This window comes from Megascapheus bottae, chromosome 1 (genome assembly GCF_031878675.1).
Source record: "Megascapheus bottae isolate mThoBot1 chromosome 1, mThoBot2.hap1, whole genome shotgun sequence".
Taxonomy (NCBI): domain Eukaryota; kingdom Metazoa; phylum Chordata; class Mammalia; order Rodentia; family Geomyidae; genus Megascapheus; species Megascapheus bottae.
In genome coordinates, this window is record NC_143509.1 from 1,817,250 (window position 1) to 1,833,676 (window position 16,427).

General features: G+C 45.5%; 2 protein-coding genes across 2 annotated transcripts; one reads left to right on the forward strand and one right to left on the reverse strand.

Moving 5' to 3' along the window:
* Nucleotides 1-2,231: 2,231 nt before the first annotated feature.
* Nucleotides 2,232-3,170, forward strand: LOC150067882 (olfactory receptor 7A10-like). The gene has a single exon (XM_090336626.1). It carries the CDS (start codon nt 2,232-2,234, stop codon nt 3,168-3,170), a length of 939 nt encoding a protein of 312 aa, XP_090192752.1.
* A 2,423-nt stretch (nt 3,171-5,593) lies between these two features.
* On the reverse strand, nt 5,594-10,670 carry LOC150067883 (olfactory receptor 7A17-like). Its single transcript, XM_090337696.1, is given in 2 exon segments — nt 5,594-5,642; nt 9,760-10,670. Coding segments are annotated over 2 exon segments (960 nt in total).
* Between the last annotated feature and the right edge of the window lie 5,757 nt (nt 10,671-16,427).

Below are 16,427 nucleotides of genomic sequence, written 5' to 3' on the forward strand. Positions count from 1 at the left end.
CCTACACATATGCACCATCAAGGATAAGTGAGAAATCTACAACGTGGGATTTCTGAGCCCAATCCATGCCTCCATTTGGAGAAACATCATTTTCACCAGCCTGCATTGTGTGTCCTTTCCTTGATTATACGGAACGGGCAAAGACCACAAAGTTTACGTGTCACCAGGAAATCACAGCAGGTGCTACATCTCCAAGGGGTGAGTGGTCACCAGCCAGATGGGGAGAGGTGAGTGGAGAGGGTGGAAGGCCGGGACTGTGGGGGAGAGCCTGGGTGACAGTGACTGTAGTCTGCTAGCAAATCGAAATCTCCATGTCTTCCTCTTTGTGATATCATATGATACCTTGGATTCGATTATTGCCTAAATCCATATACATACTTGGTTTAAAAATCCAGAGTCAGGTCCGGGAGTTTGGCCTAGTGGTTAAAGTGCTTGCCTAGCATGCATGAAGACCCGGGTTCCATTCCTCGGTACCACATACATAGAAAAAAATAAATAAATAAAAAATAAAAATCTGGAGTCTGGAAACAATTTGATAGGGAAGTGGGAAATGAATAGTGAGTTCTTGAAATTAAAACCATATATATATTATATATATATAATACACACACATATATATATGTATATAGATGTACAATTAAACCTGCTGAAATTATGTGAATAAGAGGGAAAAGAATGAGGGACAGAAAGGGGTGGGGTGAGTTTGATTGGGACAGGTCGTACACATGTATGGAAATGTCATAGAAGTGGATAAATCTGGACATAGTAAGTGAAATGAGCTAGGCGTGGAAAGACAAAGGGCACATGTTTTTCCTTCTATGTAGCTGTTAAGCCTAAAATATAAACACATATGTAAAGACACTAAGGTATATATTCATAAATATATGTCCATGTATATAAATATATTTTGATGTATTTATATTTAGTATATATATTTATTTAGATGGATAGACAGATAAATCTGACTAAAGTATATATGTTTAGTATGGATAGTATATATTTAGTATATATGTTTATTCAAGTGGATAGACAGTCAGAAACATAGGCTGAATGGGTTTTCTTAGTTGTGGTCACTAGGACTTGCCTATAAATCTACAAGTAAACACATTGAATGATCAAAGCAAAAAAATACATCTGGGACATGGTAAACTACATAGGGCTCTCCTCCTTCACATGCAGAGGCCAAAGGAGGGCAAGCAGGGAAGAGGGCTCAGCATTCAATAGCTGTGGACAGATGACCAGTTCTCTGAAGTGAACTCCAAGAAAAAAGGAAGCGGGAGCCACGCCTTAGTTCCTGTTGTTGCCGTTTTCCTTCTCTTTTCCTGTTGTGTGGTTTGCATTGGTGAGGGTAAGGAAGGGTAAGGAACAAGGATAAACAAATACAACAATGATCCAAAAATAAGTAAATAAAAGAAACTGTCAGTAAAAACAATATTTCATATTTGTATGTGAAGAGGAACATCTGAAGTAAGTGTCTCCCCCAGGGCCTTGGCCCAGTAGACAATGCAGGGTAACCCCGTGGACTTCCTGCTTCTGTCTTCTACTTTCCATCGTGGTATTTTCTCGCAGTCACCACCTGCATGACCATTCCCGTCCTTGGTGGCCCTGGCTTGCGCTAGCTGACGTTGCGTCTCCCTTGTTAGATCTGAGTGTGTTTCCTGCAGCATGTCCACAACTGGTCTGTAGTCTTCACCTGCATGCAAGTAGCACTGCTCAAACTTTCTTTTTTTTTTTTTTTTTTGCCAGTCCTGGGCTTGAGCTCAGGGCCTGAGCACTGTCCTTGGACTTTCTCAAGGCTAGAGCTCTACCACTTGAGCCTCAGCACCACTTCCGGCTTTTTTCTATGTATGTGGTACCAAGGAATCGAACCCGGGTCTTCATGCATGCTAGGCAAGCACTTTACCACTAGGCCAAACTCCTGGCCCCCTCAAACTTTCTTGAAGCCGGGTGCAGTGACTCATGCCTACAATCCTAGCTACCCAGGAGGCTGAGATCTGAGGATCGTGGTTCAAAGCCAGCCTGGGCACTAAACACTATGGGACTCTTATCTCCAATGAACCTCTAGAAAACAGAAAGTGGCACTGAGGCTCTGAGGGTAGGGTGGTAGCCTTGAGCTGAAGAGCTCAGGGACAGCGCCCAGGCCCAGTTCAAGCCCCATGACCCACACAAAAAAAGAACTGCTTAAATGTGTCACTCCCTTTTCCTCTGTTTCAGTGAATCACCTCAACTCCATGGGACTGGAAAATCACACACAAATCTCAGAATTCATACTACTAGGGATTTCAGAGGACCCTGGCTTGCAGCCCGTCCTCTTTGGCCTCTTCCTGTCCATGTACCTGATCACGGTGCTCGGGAATCTGCTCCTCGTCCTGGCCACCGTCTCCGACCCCCGTCTGCACACGCCCATGTACTTCTTCCTGTGCAACCTGTCCTGGGTGGACGTCGGCTTCACCTCCACCACCGTCCCCAACATGCTGCTGAACCTGCACACGCACAGCCGGGCCATCAGCCACGCGGGCTGCCTGGCCCAGATGTTCTTCTTCATCTTCTTTATAGACTTGGACATCTTTCTGCTGACCGTCATGGCCTATGACCGCTTCGTGGCCATCTGTCACCCCCTGCGCTACGCAGCCATCATGAGCCCTCAGCTCTGTGGCCAGCTGGTGCTGGGCTTCTGGGTCATCAATGCCCTGTACTCCGTGCTCCAGAGCCTGCTGGTGCTCAGGCTGGCCTTCTGTCCTCCCGTGGAAATCCCCCACTTCTTCTGTGAGCTCAACCAGGTGGTGCACAGCGCCTGCGCAGACACCCTCCCTAATGACCTGCTGATGTATGTTGCCACTTTTCTCCTGGTGTGCTGTCCCCTCACTGGCATTCTTCACTCTTATTCCAAGATCGTGGCCGCCATCTGGAAAATCTCCTCCACCCGGGGGAAGCGCAAGGCCTTCTCCACCTGCGCCTCTCACCTGTCCGTGGTCTCCTTGTTTTACGGCACGCTCCTGGGTGTGTACCTCAGCTCTGCTGTGACCCAAGACCCACGCGCGACGGCCACGGCCTCGGTGATGTACACAGTGGTCACCCCCATGCTGAACCCCTTTATCTACAGCCTGAGGAACCAGGACCTCAAGAAGGCCCTGAGGAGACTTTGTGATATGAAACCTTTAAAGGACTAACTTCACTGAGCCTAAAGAAACCACCATGGTTGCTGGATTCCGTTTCTCAGATTCTGGGGTCCTTTAGTGGAACCAGCATCTGTTCCTTTTCTTTTATTCCTAGGGCTTCTGGTTGTTTGGGGTTTTTTTGTTTGTTTGTTTGTTTTTGTTGTTATTTGTTTATTTGTTTTTTCCAGTCCTGGGGCTTGAACTCAGGGCCTGAGCACTGTCCTTGAGCTTTCTCAATGCTAGAGCTCTACCACTTGAGCTACAACACCACCCAGCTTTTTCTGTGTATGTGGTACAGAGGAATCGAACCCGGGACTTTGTGCACGCTAGGCAAGCACTCTACCACGAGGCCACACTCCCAGCCCAGGCTTCTGTTTTTCTAGGCTTAGCATCACTACATGATTCAAACACAAAGCCCCTGTCTTTTTCCTTCCTTCTCTGTGATGTTCAATTATATCCATTCTACAACTTGCCAGTTCCCCAAACTCTTCCATCTTTGGTTCAGAAGTATCTGTAAATTCCTGTTTTCCAACGACACAATCCTTTAGGCACTATTTCTTCTCAGGTGATGTAACATTAAACACCTTTCTTCTCTTTGACTAAAAAGTTTCATAAGTTGTACTCTTGTGGAGGAAATTACTTGAAAATAGAGCATTTGCAGTTGGTTACTCTTCTTCATAGAGTAAAACAAAATACATGGTACTTCTGTCAGAGGTTGATGGCTCACACTTATTATCCTACCTGCTCAGGAGGCTGAGATTGCAGTTCAAAGCCAGCCTGAGTAGGAAAGACCATGAGACTCTTATTTCCATTAATCACCAAAAGGCCCTGAATTCAAGCCCCAGGTCCAGCACACACACACACACACACACACATGTTGGGGACCGACTGTGGGGTCAATGACCTTGGACCTGACCTTGGACCTACACAACGGTATACACAAGGAAGTAACTCTTATCAGGATGACTTTAAGCTATGTCAATCAGTTCTTATCATGATGACTTTAAGCAATGTCAATCTGATCTTATCATGATGACTTTAAGCTATGTCAATCAGTTCTTATCATGATGACTTTAAGCAATGTTAATCCTTTCTCAATTATCCTATATGTGATTTGTTTACTATTTTGTATGAATGTAGCCTCTGGCAACTCCCTAGTTTTAAGAAGAGTATTTAAGGTCGGAACTTAAAATAAACGGGAGAGTCTTAGGCGGCAGTCTGGAGCTCACAGTCTTCTTGGACTGCTGACTTGGGCTGTAGTCCTCCCGAACTCCATCTGTTTGTCTCTCTTCTATTTTTTCCTAGTCCTTGCCCCTATTTCAGGAATCCCAATCCGCGAACCCTGGTTTGCTGCCGGCTGGCCCCGGCACACACACACACACACACACACACGCACGCACACACGCACGCACACAATCACGATGCTAAAGCTGCTTGCAAGTGGCTCATGCCTCTAATCTTAGCTGCTCAGAGAGCTGAAATCTGAGATTTTTTTTAAACAAAGACAGCCGAGGCAGGACAGTCTCTGAGATTCTTATTGACAATGAACCATCAAAAAGCCAGAAGTGAAGTTGTGGCCCCAGTGATAGAGCATCATCCCTGATTTAAAAATACATAAATAGGACTGGGAGTTTGGCCTAGTGGTTAAAGTGCTTGCCTAGCATGCACAAAGACCCGGGTTCGATTCCTCGGTACCACATACATAGAAAAAAGCCAGAAGTGGTGCTGAGGCTCAAGTGGTAGAGCTCTAGCCCTGAGAAAGTCCAAGGACAGTGCTCAGGTCCTGAGCTCAAGACCAGGACTGGCAATAAATAAATAAATAAATAAATAAATAAAACCAACAGCACAGGAACAGCGTCCAAGCTCTGAATTCAAATACAAGGATTAGCATGCAAAAATAATATGGTATTGGAAAAGATATGAACCAAATTGGCCAATGAGATGAACGGAGACAAATCAGTCCACATGAATTCTTTTTGCTCAAGGCCAGTGCTCTGCCACTTGAGCCGCATCTCCAATTCCAGCCTTTTCTGAGTAGTCTATTGGAGATAAGAGTCTCACAGACTTTTCTGCTCGGGCTGGTTTGGAACCATGACTCTCAGATCTCAGCCTTCGGAGCAGTTAGGGTTCCAAGTGTGAGCCATCAGCACTCAGCCTCCATTTATGAATTTTTATCTTTCTAAAATCAATATCCCCAATCCCTAAGCAACATAAAAGCTGTATCAACAACAACAACGACGACAAAAAATCAAATACTCTGACTAGAATGCAGTGGGTAAACCCCACAGAGACAGATAAGTATCCCATGTTTCCTCCCAGATTCTAAACTCATCATGATACTTTAAGGAGGTCGCTGGAAAATAGGAAGGAAAACAGGGAGAGGATGAAGGTGTAGAGATATTTGAATGGCAGATAATCAGGTAGAGATATTTAACCTACATTATATACTTGTATATAGGTACCTTCTTTTATATACTTTTCATGCTTGTATGAAAATAGAAAAATGAAACCTACATATTATACATTTATATACATATATATTATATGTTATATTATATATTATTAATTAATCATATGTTATATTGATATATTACATAATATATCATATCTAATAATATATAATAATAAAGTATCCAAAAAATTTAGAATGGTCATAAAACCTCTTCCCAATAAGAAATGGCCAGCAGATCTAATAAAAAATGTTTTCCATATCTAATGATAAGGGGAGCACAATCAAACTCACAATGGAATAGCACCCCCCGCCCAGTGAGGATTGAAAGGTGCTGGTGGGCGGGTGCGACAGCTCAGGATGAGGATGTACTTCCGGTCCTCCTTGTGTGCTGGCCTTTGCTCCCCAGCAGAAAACAAGCCAAGGAAGAGGAAGAGCAGAGACGTGCAGATTCATCCTAGAGAACAGTCCAGGATCCCTTCCAGAGAACGAAAGAGACCCCTACCACCGGCCAGATCCAGCCACGCACTACCTGGCACACAGCCGGAGAGAGGGAAATGGGCTGGACAAACACTCGCATGTGTCCTCTGGCTCACACCTGGCGTCCTACAAAGCCAGCTGGGCAGGAAAGTCTGTGAGAATCTGAAGTGGTGATGTGGCTCCAATGGTCAAGTGCTAGCGTTGAGCAAAAGCAGCCAAGGGACAACTCCCAGGCCCTGAGTTCAAACCCCAGGACCAACAACACTCACTCACACTCAGAAGAACCATACGTGTGATCTCGTGTCTATTCTGAACGGATGGGCTCACTGGATCCCAGACTGGTGCTAAGGCTCCCTTCCTGTGTCCTGCCTGAGGATCGCACTACCGCCTGCTCACCCACCACCCCCCGAAAAATGTTGGATTTCCATTCACAAAACCCCACTCAGGCAAAGGCCAGACGAGGAAGAGAACCTAAGCATTTTCCTTCATGATTTGTGATGAGCCAGAGACAGCCGTCACCTTTATAGTCTCTCGGAGTCCTCTCGAGGTCCCGGGTCCTCAGGCTGTAGAGGAAGGGGTTCAGTATTGGGGTGACCACGCTGTACACCGAGGCCACAGCCATCGAGTGTGAGTTAGGGGTCACGGCAGAGCTGAGGTACACACCCAGGGGCGTGCAATAAAATAAGAAGACCACGTAGAGGTGAAGCGCACAGGTGGAAAAGGCCTTGTACCTTCCCTCGGCTGATTGTGGCTCAAGTGGTAGAGTACTCGCCCCCCAAAACGCTAACAGAACAGACCCAAGCCGTGAGCTCAGGCCCAAGTATTGGTGGGTGCACCACACACACACACACACACACACACACACACACACACACACAGAATATATTTTGCTGAATATAATTTCAATTTTTATTACCATTTAATAGTTCTGTGTATTAATGGGATATACCAACACCTGCCTAAAGTAATCAGAACACTGTAATTATTTTCCTTCTTTCTATATATCTTGTTCCAGCCTGAGACTGAAACTCAGGAACTGGGCACTGTCCCTGAGTTTCTTTTGCTTTGAACCAGGATCTTTATATCTCAGCCTCCTGAGTAGCTAAGATTACAGGCATGAGATGCCAGCACCTGCCTTTTTCTCTTATTTTTACTGCTCTATATTTGTCATTTCTATGTGTTCATGATATTCTCATCTGTACATAGCTTGTAAAGATATATAACAAATAAATACATATATAAACATACATAGAATAAAGAATACATTAAAATATATGAGGTTCAGCTTATTATAAAAATACATTTATATATAAAGATATATTGTTGACGTGCATATAATATAGCAATATATATCTATCATAGATGTGTTTGTATATAAAGATATTGTGATTACAACATGGATAACAGTTTCGAATTTCCAAGAAGCCACACTGTGGATGAATTGAAACACACAGTAAATCAGAGGCATTGAAAGGAAAGTCAATCAAATGCAGAGTTAGGAGAGGGGGATTGTGTGATTCTTTCAGAGATCATCTCCAAAAATGTCCATGTGGACGTCAACGGAAGAAGCCCACGCAGCCTCTCCTCTGAGGCTGTGCCTTAAGTGTGCCACGTTTCATTCAGCAAACAACTTAAAACAAGTCCTGACTGCACGCGCCACGTGGATTCATACAGAGTGAACATAACTGGTTCAAAGAACAAGGGGTGGATCAAGTTTATAACTGCAGGGACTCTAAGACCCGAATACCTGAGGGGTAGACCCGGGAAACAATCTGGGGTTCCAATATATAAAAGCAGAAAAACTGGAAATATTGGATGAAGTAAGCCCGGCTTTCCTGTCCTCAGTCCCTGGCCCTGAGTGAAGTCACACAATTCATGTGAACCTGCTCTCGGCCACCTCCCTGGGAGGCCCTGGTGTCCCCAGCGTCCTCTAGGGCTTCGCCATGTCCTTGATCCTAAGAATGTAAATGAAAGGATTCATCAGGTACTGTAGGACACGTCACCAAGACCAGCCCTGTCCTATAGGACAGAGTGGCTGCAGAAGTAAGGAAAACCCCAAGCTCAATGCTGTTTGGGGCCTAAATGTCTCCCACAGGCTGGAGGGCTAATGAGTTTGTCCCCGGATTGACACTGTCAGAAAGTGGGGTCTACTGAAAGGTTTGAGGTCATTCGGGTATGAATTCAAATGAGATATTGGGAAAGCATTTCTGTGTATTGGGCAAATCTTGGTCTTTTCCACTTCCTGGGCCATGAACTTGGTTGTTTTTCACTTCCTGGGTCATGAAGCTAGCATGTGTTTCACGCTCTGGGTGATACAGACACTTAGCAGTTTTCTGTTTGTTTGTTTTTACTTCCTGGACACACTTTTTTTTTTCCCTGAGCAGCTTTCATACGTTATCCAGGATTTGCAATGTGCTGGTTCCCCACAGACACAAGACCAAGGGAAATTAACTCCTCCAGGACTGGAACTTCCAACACTGGGAACCTAAATAAACGTCTGCCATGTTGTAACCGTAACGGACAAACCAGGTGACCCACCGGAAGTGAAATCCATAGGTAGAAAGTATGGTTCTTAGAATAAGGGGGTTAAAAAAAATCTGTAAAAAGAGATGAGAATCACAGAAAGAGGGGGAAAAAAAACCTAGGATAATGATCACAGAATATGCCACAGTGTTACGATGAGCAGGTCAGATCTGGGAGCTGCAGGCTTCCATGGAAATGTGTGAGACTCTGATGTTCGCGTAGCAGAGAGGGGGTGAAGATATTTCGTTGTGGAGTCTTGTGTCTAGATGGAATTTCCATCTCTGTCCCTTTCTGTGGCCCTCAGCCTTTCCTCAAGATGCCAACATTCTCCAGGGTCCCAAATCTGCACATCTCATCATCCACGCTTCCCACAGCCATCTGAAAAACAAACTTCAGCACAGAAAGCCGTTCACCTGCTTGTCCTGCATGAAATAAAGCCGCAGGTCATTTTCCTGTGCACTGGACCTGTCTTATTTGTGGATTTCTTATACATGGTCTTGAACAGTGTGTTTAAAAACAAAGAAATAAAATAACAGACCTGGCACCAGTGGCTCACGCCTATAATCCTAGCTACTCAGGAGGCTGAGATCCGAGGATCACAGTTCAAAGCCAGCCTGGACAGGAAAGTCCGTGAGATTTTTTATCGTCAATTAACCACCAGGAAACCAGAAGTGGCACTGTGGCTAGCTTTGAGTGGAAAAAATTCAGGGAAAATGCCCAGGCCCCGAGTTCAAGACCCACACGGGGCTTTAGTTTTCAAACTAAATTTTACACATAAATTGGGCAATTGGATGAATCTCATTAATGAAATTGTTTTGCATAATCTATCTTATTTGAACTGAGCTTATTTCTAAACAGGATGAAGAAGAGATTCCAGGCATTTATGATTCAAAGATGGCAAGCTGGAAAATGGTGATACGGACAGAATTAGACCCCATCCACAGGATCAAATTTAATTGAGCAATGTTGTAATTGCATTGTCTAGAGAGGCTGAACTTTGAGAAAGAGGCACTGCAGGAATAAAACAGAACGGGACACCCTCCACCATCCAATCAGAAACATACAATAAATCCCACATCTGGCCATAAGGCTGCGAGCCTGCACTCACGGTGCCTTCCGGCTCCACACACAGGAAACTGTCAGGTGAACAGTCTTCTCAGGGCCTTCTTGAGGTCCTGGTTCCTCAGGCTGTAGATAAAGGGGTTCAGCATGGGGGTGACCACGCTATACATCACGGAGGCCGTGGCCGTCGAGTGTGAGTTTGGGGTCACGGAAGAGCTGAGGTACACACCCAGGACCGTACAGTAAAACAAGGAGACCACGGACAGGTGAGAGGCGCAGGTGGAGAAGGCCTTGTACTTGCCCTGGGCGGAGGAGATTGCACGAATGGAAGCGACTATCTTGGAATAAGAATAAAGGATGCCGGCCAGGGGAAAGCACACCAGCAACAGGACGCCAAAATAGATGACCAGATCGTTGAGGAAGGGGTCAGAACACGCGAGGTGAACCACCTGGTTCAGCTCACAGAAGAAGTGAGGGATTTCCACGTGGGTGCAGTAAGACAGCCGCAGCACCATCAAGCTCTGCAAAAGAGAATCGGTGACGTTGACGAGCCAGGAGCCCAGCACCAGACACACACAGAGCCACGGGCTCATGATGACAGTGTAGCGCAGGGGGTGACAGATGGCCACGTAGCGGTCATAGGCCATCACCGTCAGCAGAAAGATGTCCAGCCCTGAAAAGAGGACAAAGAAATGTGTTTGGGTGACGCAGCCCGCGTAGCTGATGGCCTGGCTGTGCGTGTGAATGTTCAGCAGCATGTTGGGGACGGTGGTGGAGGTGAAGCCGACGTCCACCAAGGACAGGTTGCACAGGAAGAAGTACATGGGCGTGTGCAGACGGGGGTCGGAGACGGTGGCCAGGACGAGGAGCAGATTCCCGAGCACCGTGATCAGGTACATGGACAGGAAGAGGCCAAAGAGGACGGGCTGCAAGCCGGGGTCCTCTGAAATCCCCAAAAGGAGAAATCCTGAAAGACGTGTATCGTTCTCTGCTCCCATGTGTTTAGCTGTGTCTTCATGAAAGGGGAACAAAAATCAGTCAATAAGAGAGGAAATTGTTTCGCGAAGGGTATAAAAATGGACACGTGAAACAAGAGCAATATGGAGAGGTAAGAAAGTGATCAGGTGACATTCGTCATCAGATGGCGACAGGGGTAGTGAAAGGGATAAACTGAAGACAGCTGTCAGTAAATGGGGCAACTTAGCTTCCACTGGGTGTTCTGGAAAAGACCACGGGAGGGAGGGCTACAAAGTTATCCACAGAGTCACCCACAAAGTTATCTGTGCCTGCAAGGAGGCGTGGCCGGTGGCAAAGGCCACCAGAAGAGTCTTCATTCACACCCCCGAGGCAAAGAGGAAGGAAGACAGAACAGAAGACAGAGCAAAAGACAGAGGGACGGGCTCAGTACCTCTGAGACGTCAAGACATGAAGAGTCACTCAGCAGATCCCGTTGCATTTCCATCTTAGATAACCACAAGACTCCCGTGTGAAGCCGAACCACCCCTTTGCTCCTTCCATCCGTCACTGTCTGTCCCGGCCAGAAGGCCTGCAGTTCCGATAATGAACACAATGCTACCTGGATGGACAAACCAGGTCACTGGCGGTGACGAGTCACAAAGAAACACAGTGAAGAATGATTCCCTAATATCAACATTAGATACACATTCAGTATTCAATGCTAACACCAAGAGTGTGTGATTCGTAGTTAATATATCCTAATGGAAGACTTAGTGCAGGTTCTGTTTCTATAACCCATTCTTGGTACACAGAGGCATGTGGGGAGTTTGTATTCTTTGGGTTTTGTTTGATTTTTAATATCTTTAAGTGTATGTCCAGCGCCTGAGCTCTGTCCCTGAGCTTTCTTTGCTCAAGGTTTTCAGTGGAAATAAGAGTCTCATGGACTCTCCCGACCCAGCTGGCTTCAAACCTGATCCTCAGATCGCAGCCTCTTACATAGCTAGAATGGGAGGCAGGAGTCACCAGTGCCTGGCAGGGAAATGTATTTTGATCACTGTCACCCATTCCACCGTCCATTCCATCTCTCCCAACTTAGAGTTTGTAATTAAGATGGATAACAAAAGGCTGAGACGAATGATTCTCCACACCAGGGAAAATAACGTTGGGAATCAATGCACATATTTTAGAAAAACTCCCAGGGTTATATGCTTAGACACACAGACACATTATCTGAAGTATGGTATATGCAGGCAAGCACTCTGATCACTTAAACCTTTGAACAACTTACAGCCAAACAAAATGAATACTAGGAAATTGGAACTTGGGGTGTCAGGAGAGACCCAGTCCAGGGGAAAAAGGGTAGATGAAGGAAGAGAGGAAGTGGGGGAGAACAGTGCAGCCATAAATTCAATGTGAGCATGTAAATATTGAGGGGATGGGCGGGAGAGATGGGGGAGAAAGATGGAAGTGATGATATCGATGGAGATGCATCGTACTTGCAAACTGACACCTCGAATCGACACCCTGTGGGACAACTACTTAAAGATAATTCTAAAAGAGAAGAGAAAAAGAATCTGGGGTGAACTGAAGATCTCATTCTGAAGTAATTGGCACATTTTAAAGCAGCATTAAGGAAACGCCAAATTTAAAAATGTGGACAAAACTGGGAAAGTGGTTCCGTGGTAGAGTGCTTGCCTAGCATGCACGAGTCCCTGGGTTCAATTCCTCAGTACTACACGTAGAAAAAGCCAGAAGAAGTGCTGTGGCTCACATGGTAGAGTGCTAGACTTGAGCAAAAGAAGCTCAGGGATGGGACTGGGAGTTTGGCCTAGTGGTAGAGTGCTTGCCTAGCATGCACAGAGACCCGGGTTCGATTCCTTGGTACCACATACATAGAAAAAAGCCGGAAGTGGTGCTGAGGCTCAAGTGGTGGGGCTCTAGCCTTGAGAAAGTCCAAGAACAGTGCTCAGGCCCTGAGCTCAAGCCCAGGACTGGCAAAAAAAAAGAAGCTCAGGGACAGAGCCCAGGACCTGAGTTCAAGCCCCAGAACTGACCAAAAAAATGTGCACCAAAAATTAATAATTTTGAATAAAGCAAGACACAGTAAGAAAAGTATTTTTCTTTGTGAACTTTTTAATTGATGAGCACTTTCAAGCACAAAGAAACGAGTGGGAAATTTCTGATCATAAACTGGAAAGGAAGATTCCTAAAGAAAATGGACAATATGCAAATTGATATGGTTATCTGTGCCAGAAATCACTTCTTCATTTCACCCTTCACAACAGATGCCCCAGTTTAACCTTTCCCTCTAATTAACAGGTAAGGTCCTTGAAGACACATGTTAGGGAGAAATCAGTGTCTGTCTTTCAGTTCTCTTCTAACAGGGCATCTTGTTTCCTGTCAAACTTGGCCTGCATGACTGAGTCCAATCTCCATTTCCCTTTTGAATGTGGCAATAGTCACATCAACATATGAGTCAAACAGGCGAAGCCACCAGCCACTGTTGCCTCTCAGCTCTGGAAAAGGCCTATTTTGTGGTGTGCAGTCTTAGGCAAGCATTCCCTCCTTCCATCTCCCCAAACTCCCAGACAGATTTCTCACACTCACCTGGGTGAGTTGTTTCAAATGAAAAGTGTCTGCCTAGAAACACTGATTCCTCCTTGGATTGTCAATGGTGGAGCCTTAAAAAAAAGAAAGCAACAAAGTCATCCTATAACCCAGGCCAGCAAGAAATAGCCATGCATCAATCCCAAGTGGACTTTGGAAAAAATAGCTGTGTCCTGTCCAATCCAAGGCACTGGGGCAGGGGGGATTTATACGCAGTGTGTGTGTTCATTAGATACGTTTCTGTCTTGTTAATCTAGTCTGGAACACAGCATTTCCCTGTGGGAGTTTGCTTGGCACACCAAGCAATTTTGTTCTTCCTGACATTCTGTTCCCAGGACACCTGGCTGGTTTTTCAGTGAATTGGTGTTTACTGGCAGTTTCCCATGAGCACTCTTACCTATCAGAGGCATCAATTCCCAACACCTCCTTCAATCCCCGATTAAAGTTTTCTCCAAAGTGACAGATGAGCCACTGTTGATGAGATCCCACTTCCCCACAAACTCGTTTTCATTTTGTCGATCAGAGGGCTTGAACTCAGGACCTGGGTGCTGTTCGTGAGCTTCTTTTGCTCAAGGCTAGTATTCTACCACATTGAGCCCCAGTGCCACTTCTGGTTTTGGAGTGGTCCGTTGGAGACAAGAACCTCACTGGGACTTTTCTGCCCAGGCTGGCTTTGAACCAAGATCTCTATAAGAATTGCATTATTTGAGCTGGGCGCAGTGGTTCATACGGGTAATCCTAGCTAATCAGGAGGCCGAGCTCTGCGTATTGTGGTTCAAAGCCAGCCAGGGCACAAAAAGACCTTGAGACTCTTATCTCCGTATAATCACTAGAAAAGGAGAAGTAGTGCTGTGTCTCAAGGGGAAGAGCTCTAGCCTTGAGCTGAAGAGCTCAGGGACGGCACCCAGGACCAGAGTTCAAGCCCCATGACTGACAAAAAAAAATGAGGAAAGGATGTAGACTGCAGTGAGGAAGGAACATTTAAATGAATAGAAAGCGGGTGTAAGAAAAGATTTCTGAATCTTACAACCACCCCACTGGCCAGTGGTAGTGATTCTCAAAGGTGAGACACCCAACTGGACAGTTCCTAGTGCTGAAAACACAGCCTGACCCACGGTTTCCTTTGGCCATTGTGAGACGCTGACTAGGGAGTCAGCCAAAGCATGCTGGGAATTCTGCTCTGTAGAACAGAATGCAGGTGATTATAACACGGGTGTTCTAATAACTGTGATACTTTTAAGTCTTTTTTCCTTCTTCTGGTTTTTTTTGGGGGGGGGGAGGACGGGTTAGTCATGGGGCTTGAACTCAGGACCTGAGCGCTGTCCCTGAGCTCTTTGGCTCAAGGTTAGAGCTCTACCACATTGAGTCACGGCTTCACTTTCCGTTTTCCAGTGGTTCATTGGGGAAGAATCTCACAGGCTGGTTTCGCATCTCTCAGCCTCCTGAGTAGCTAGAATGACAGGCAGGAACCAGCGGTACCTGGCTGCCTTTTGGTTTTTGAGGAACACATAACTGTACATATTCTATATCACACTCTTTTATTAGCAAAAAACTAATTTTGCATGGGGGATTCCATTGCAATGTTACCCTATACATACATGTACTTTGCTTTGGTTAAATTCACCATTCCTCCTACTTCTTTCCCTCTATATCTCCTCTTTTAATCACACAGTTTTTAGCAGGTTTCCTATTGCTATTTTCTTTCTTTCTTTTTCTTTTTGCCAGTCCTGGGGCTTGAACTCAGGGCTGGAGCACTGTCTTGGAGCTTTTTCAAGACTGGAGCTCTACCACTTAAGCCACAGCGTCACTCCTAGCTTGTTCTATGTATGTGTTATCATGGAATCATGTCCTTGTGCATGCTAAACAAGCACTCCACCACTAGACCACGCTCCCGGCCTCCCTTTGGCTTTTTTTTCCCTTTTGGTCGGTCATAGAGGTTGAACTCTGGGCCTGGATGCTGTCCCTGAGCTCTTTGGCTCAAGGCTACCACCCTACCCCTTAAGCCACAGTGCCACTTCTGGTTTTCTAGTGGTTAATTGGAGATAAGAGTCTCACAGTCTTTAGTGCCCAGGCTGGCTTTGAACCTTGATCCTCGGATCTCAGCCTCCTGAGTAGCTAGGATTACAGGTGTGAGCCAACACGCTCAGCTATCATGACTGTTTTTAAGTCCAGGTTCTTTGAATGAGAGAACACAACAGGTACTGGTCTTTGTGAAGTTAACTTTGATCACTCTATGTCATAATTTAAAATGTGTCTCTCAAATACGGCCAACATACATGAGAAACTAGAGTGATGCAGATATATCAGGACAGTGTGCAGTTATTAGATGCTGGACTCAAAATTATTAGGAGGGGTAGTTTTAATTGGTGACCTATCAAGGAATGGTACACACACACACACACACACACACACACACACACACACACGTGCACATAGTCTCTGGTTTTCTTCTGATATAAAAATCTCACCAGTGGCCCATTATACATCACCACAGTCGTATGGCTGATTGCTTTAATTTTGTATGGGTGTTGGTCCTGGGGCTTGAACTCAGGATCTGAGCACTGTCCCTGAGCTTTTATGTTCAAGAATAAGGCTCTACCAATTGAGCCACAGCTCCACTTGTGGCTTTTTGATGATTTCTCAGAAATAAGAATCTCACATGCTTTTCCTCCCTGGCTGGTTTGAACTGTCATTTTTTTTAGTCTCTGCCTTCTAAGTAGATGAGATAAAAGGCATGAGCCACTGATTTCTGGTGTATTTTTTTTAGTGAAAGGAATGAAAAATTTGGTCTTTATTTTTCACTGGACATTTTTATATATTCTTGGCATTAATCCACGTCAGAGTAAAGTCTGACAAAAAGGAAATTCTCCCCTGTCTTAGGCTGGTCTGCACTGTCATAATTGCCTGTCCTGCTGGAGCGAAGCCTTTACATTTGATGCAGGACCACGCAGATATGCTCGCTCAGATGTTTTTTCTCTCATTCATAAAAATTGGTAGGGGAGATTGAGTGGAAATATTACCAAAATTCTTGAGATAAGCCGACATGTTGTATCAAGATTCCTCATACAACTGTATAAAGACAATAAGGCCAGGAGTGTGGCCTAGTGGTAGAGTGCTTGCCTAGCATGCACGAAGACCTGGGCTCCATTCCTCAGTACCACATACAGAGAAAAAGTCGGGAGTGGTGCTGT

Excerpts from the sequence above, each read along its gene's own strand:
- LOC150067882 (XM_090336626.1), top strand. The coding sequence starts at position 2,232 with ATGGGACTGGAAAATCACACACAAATCTCAGAATTCATACTACTAGGG.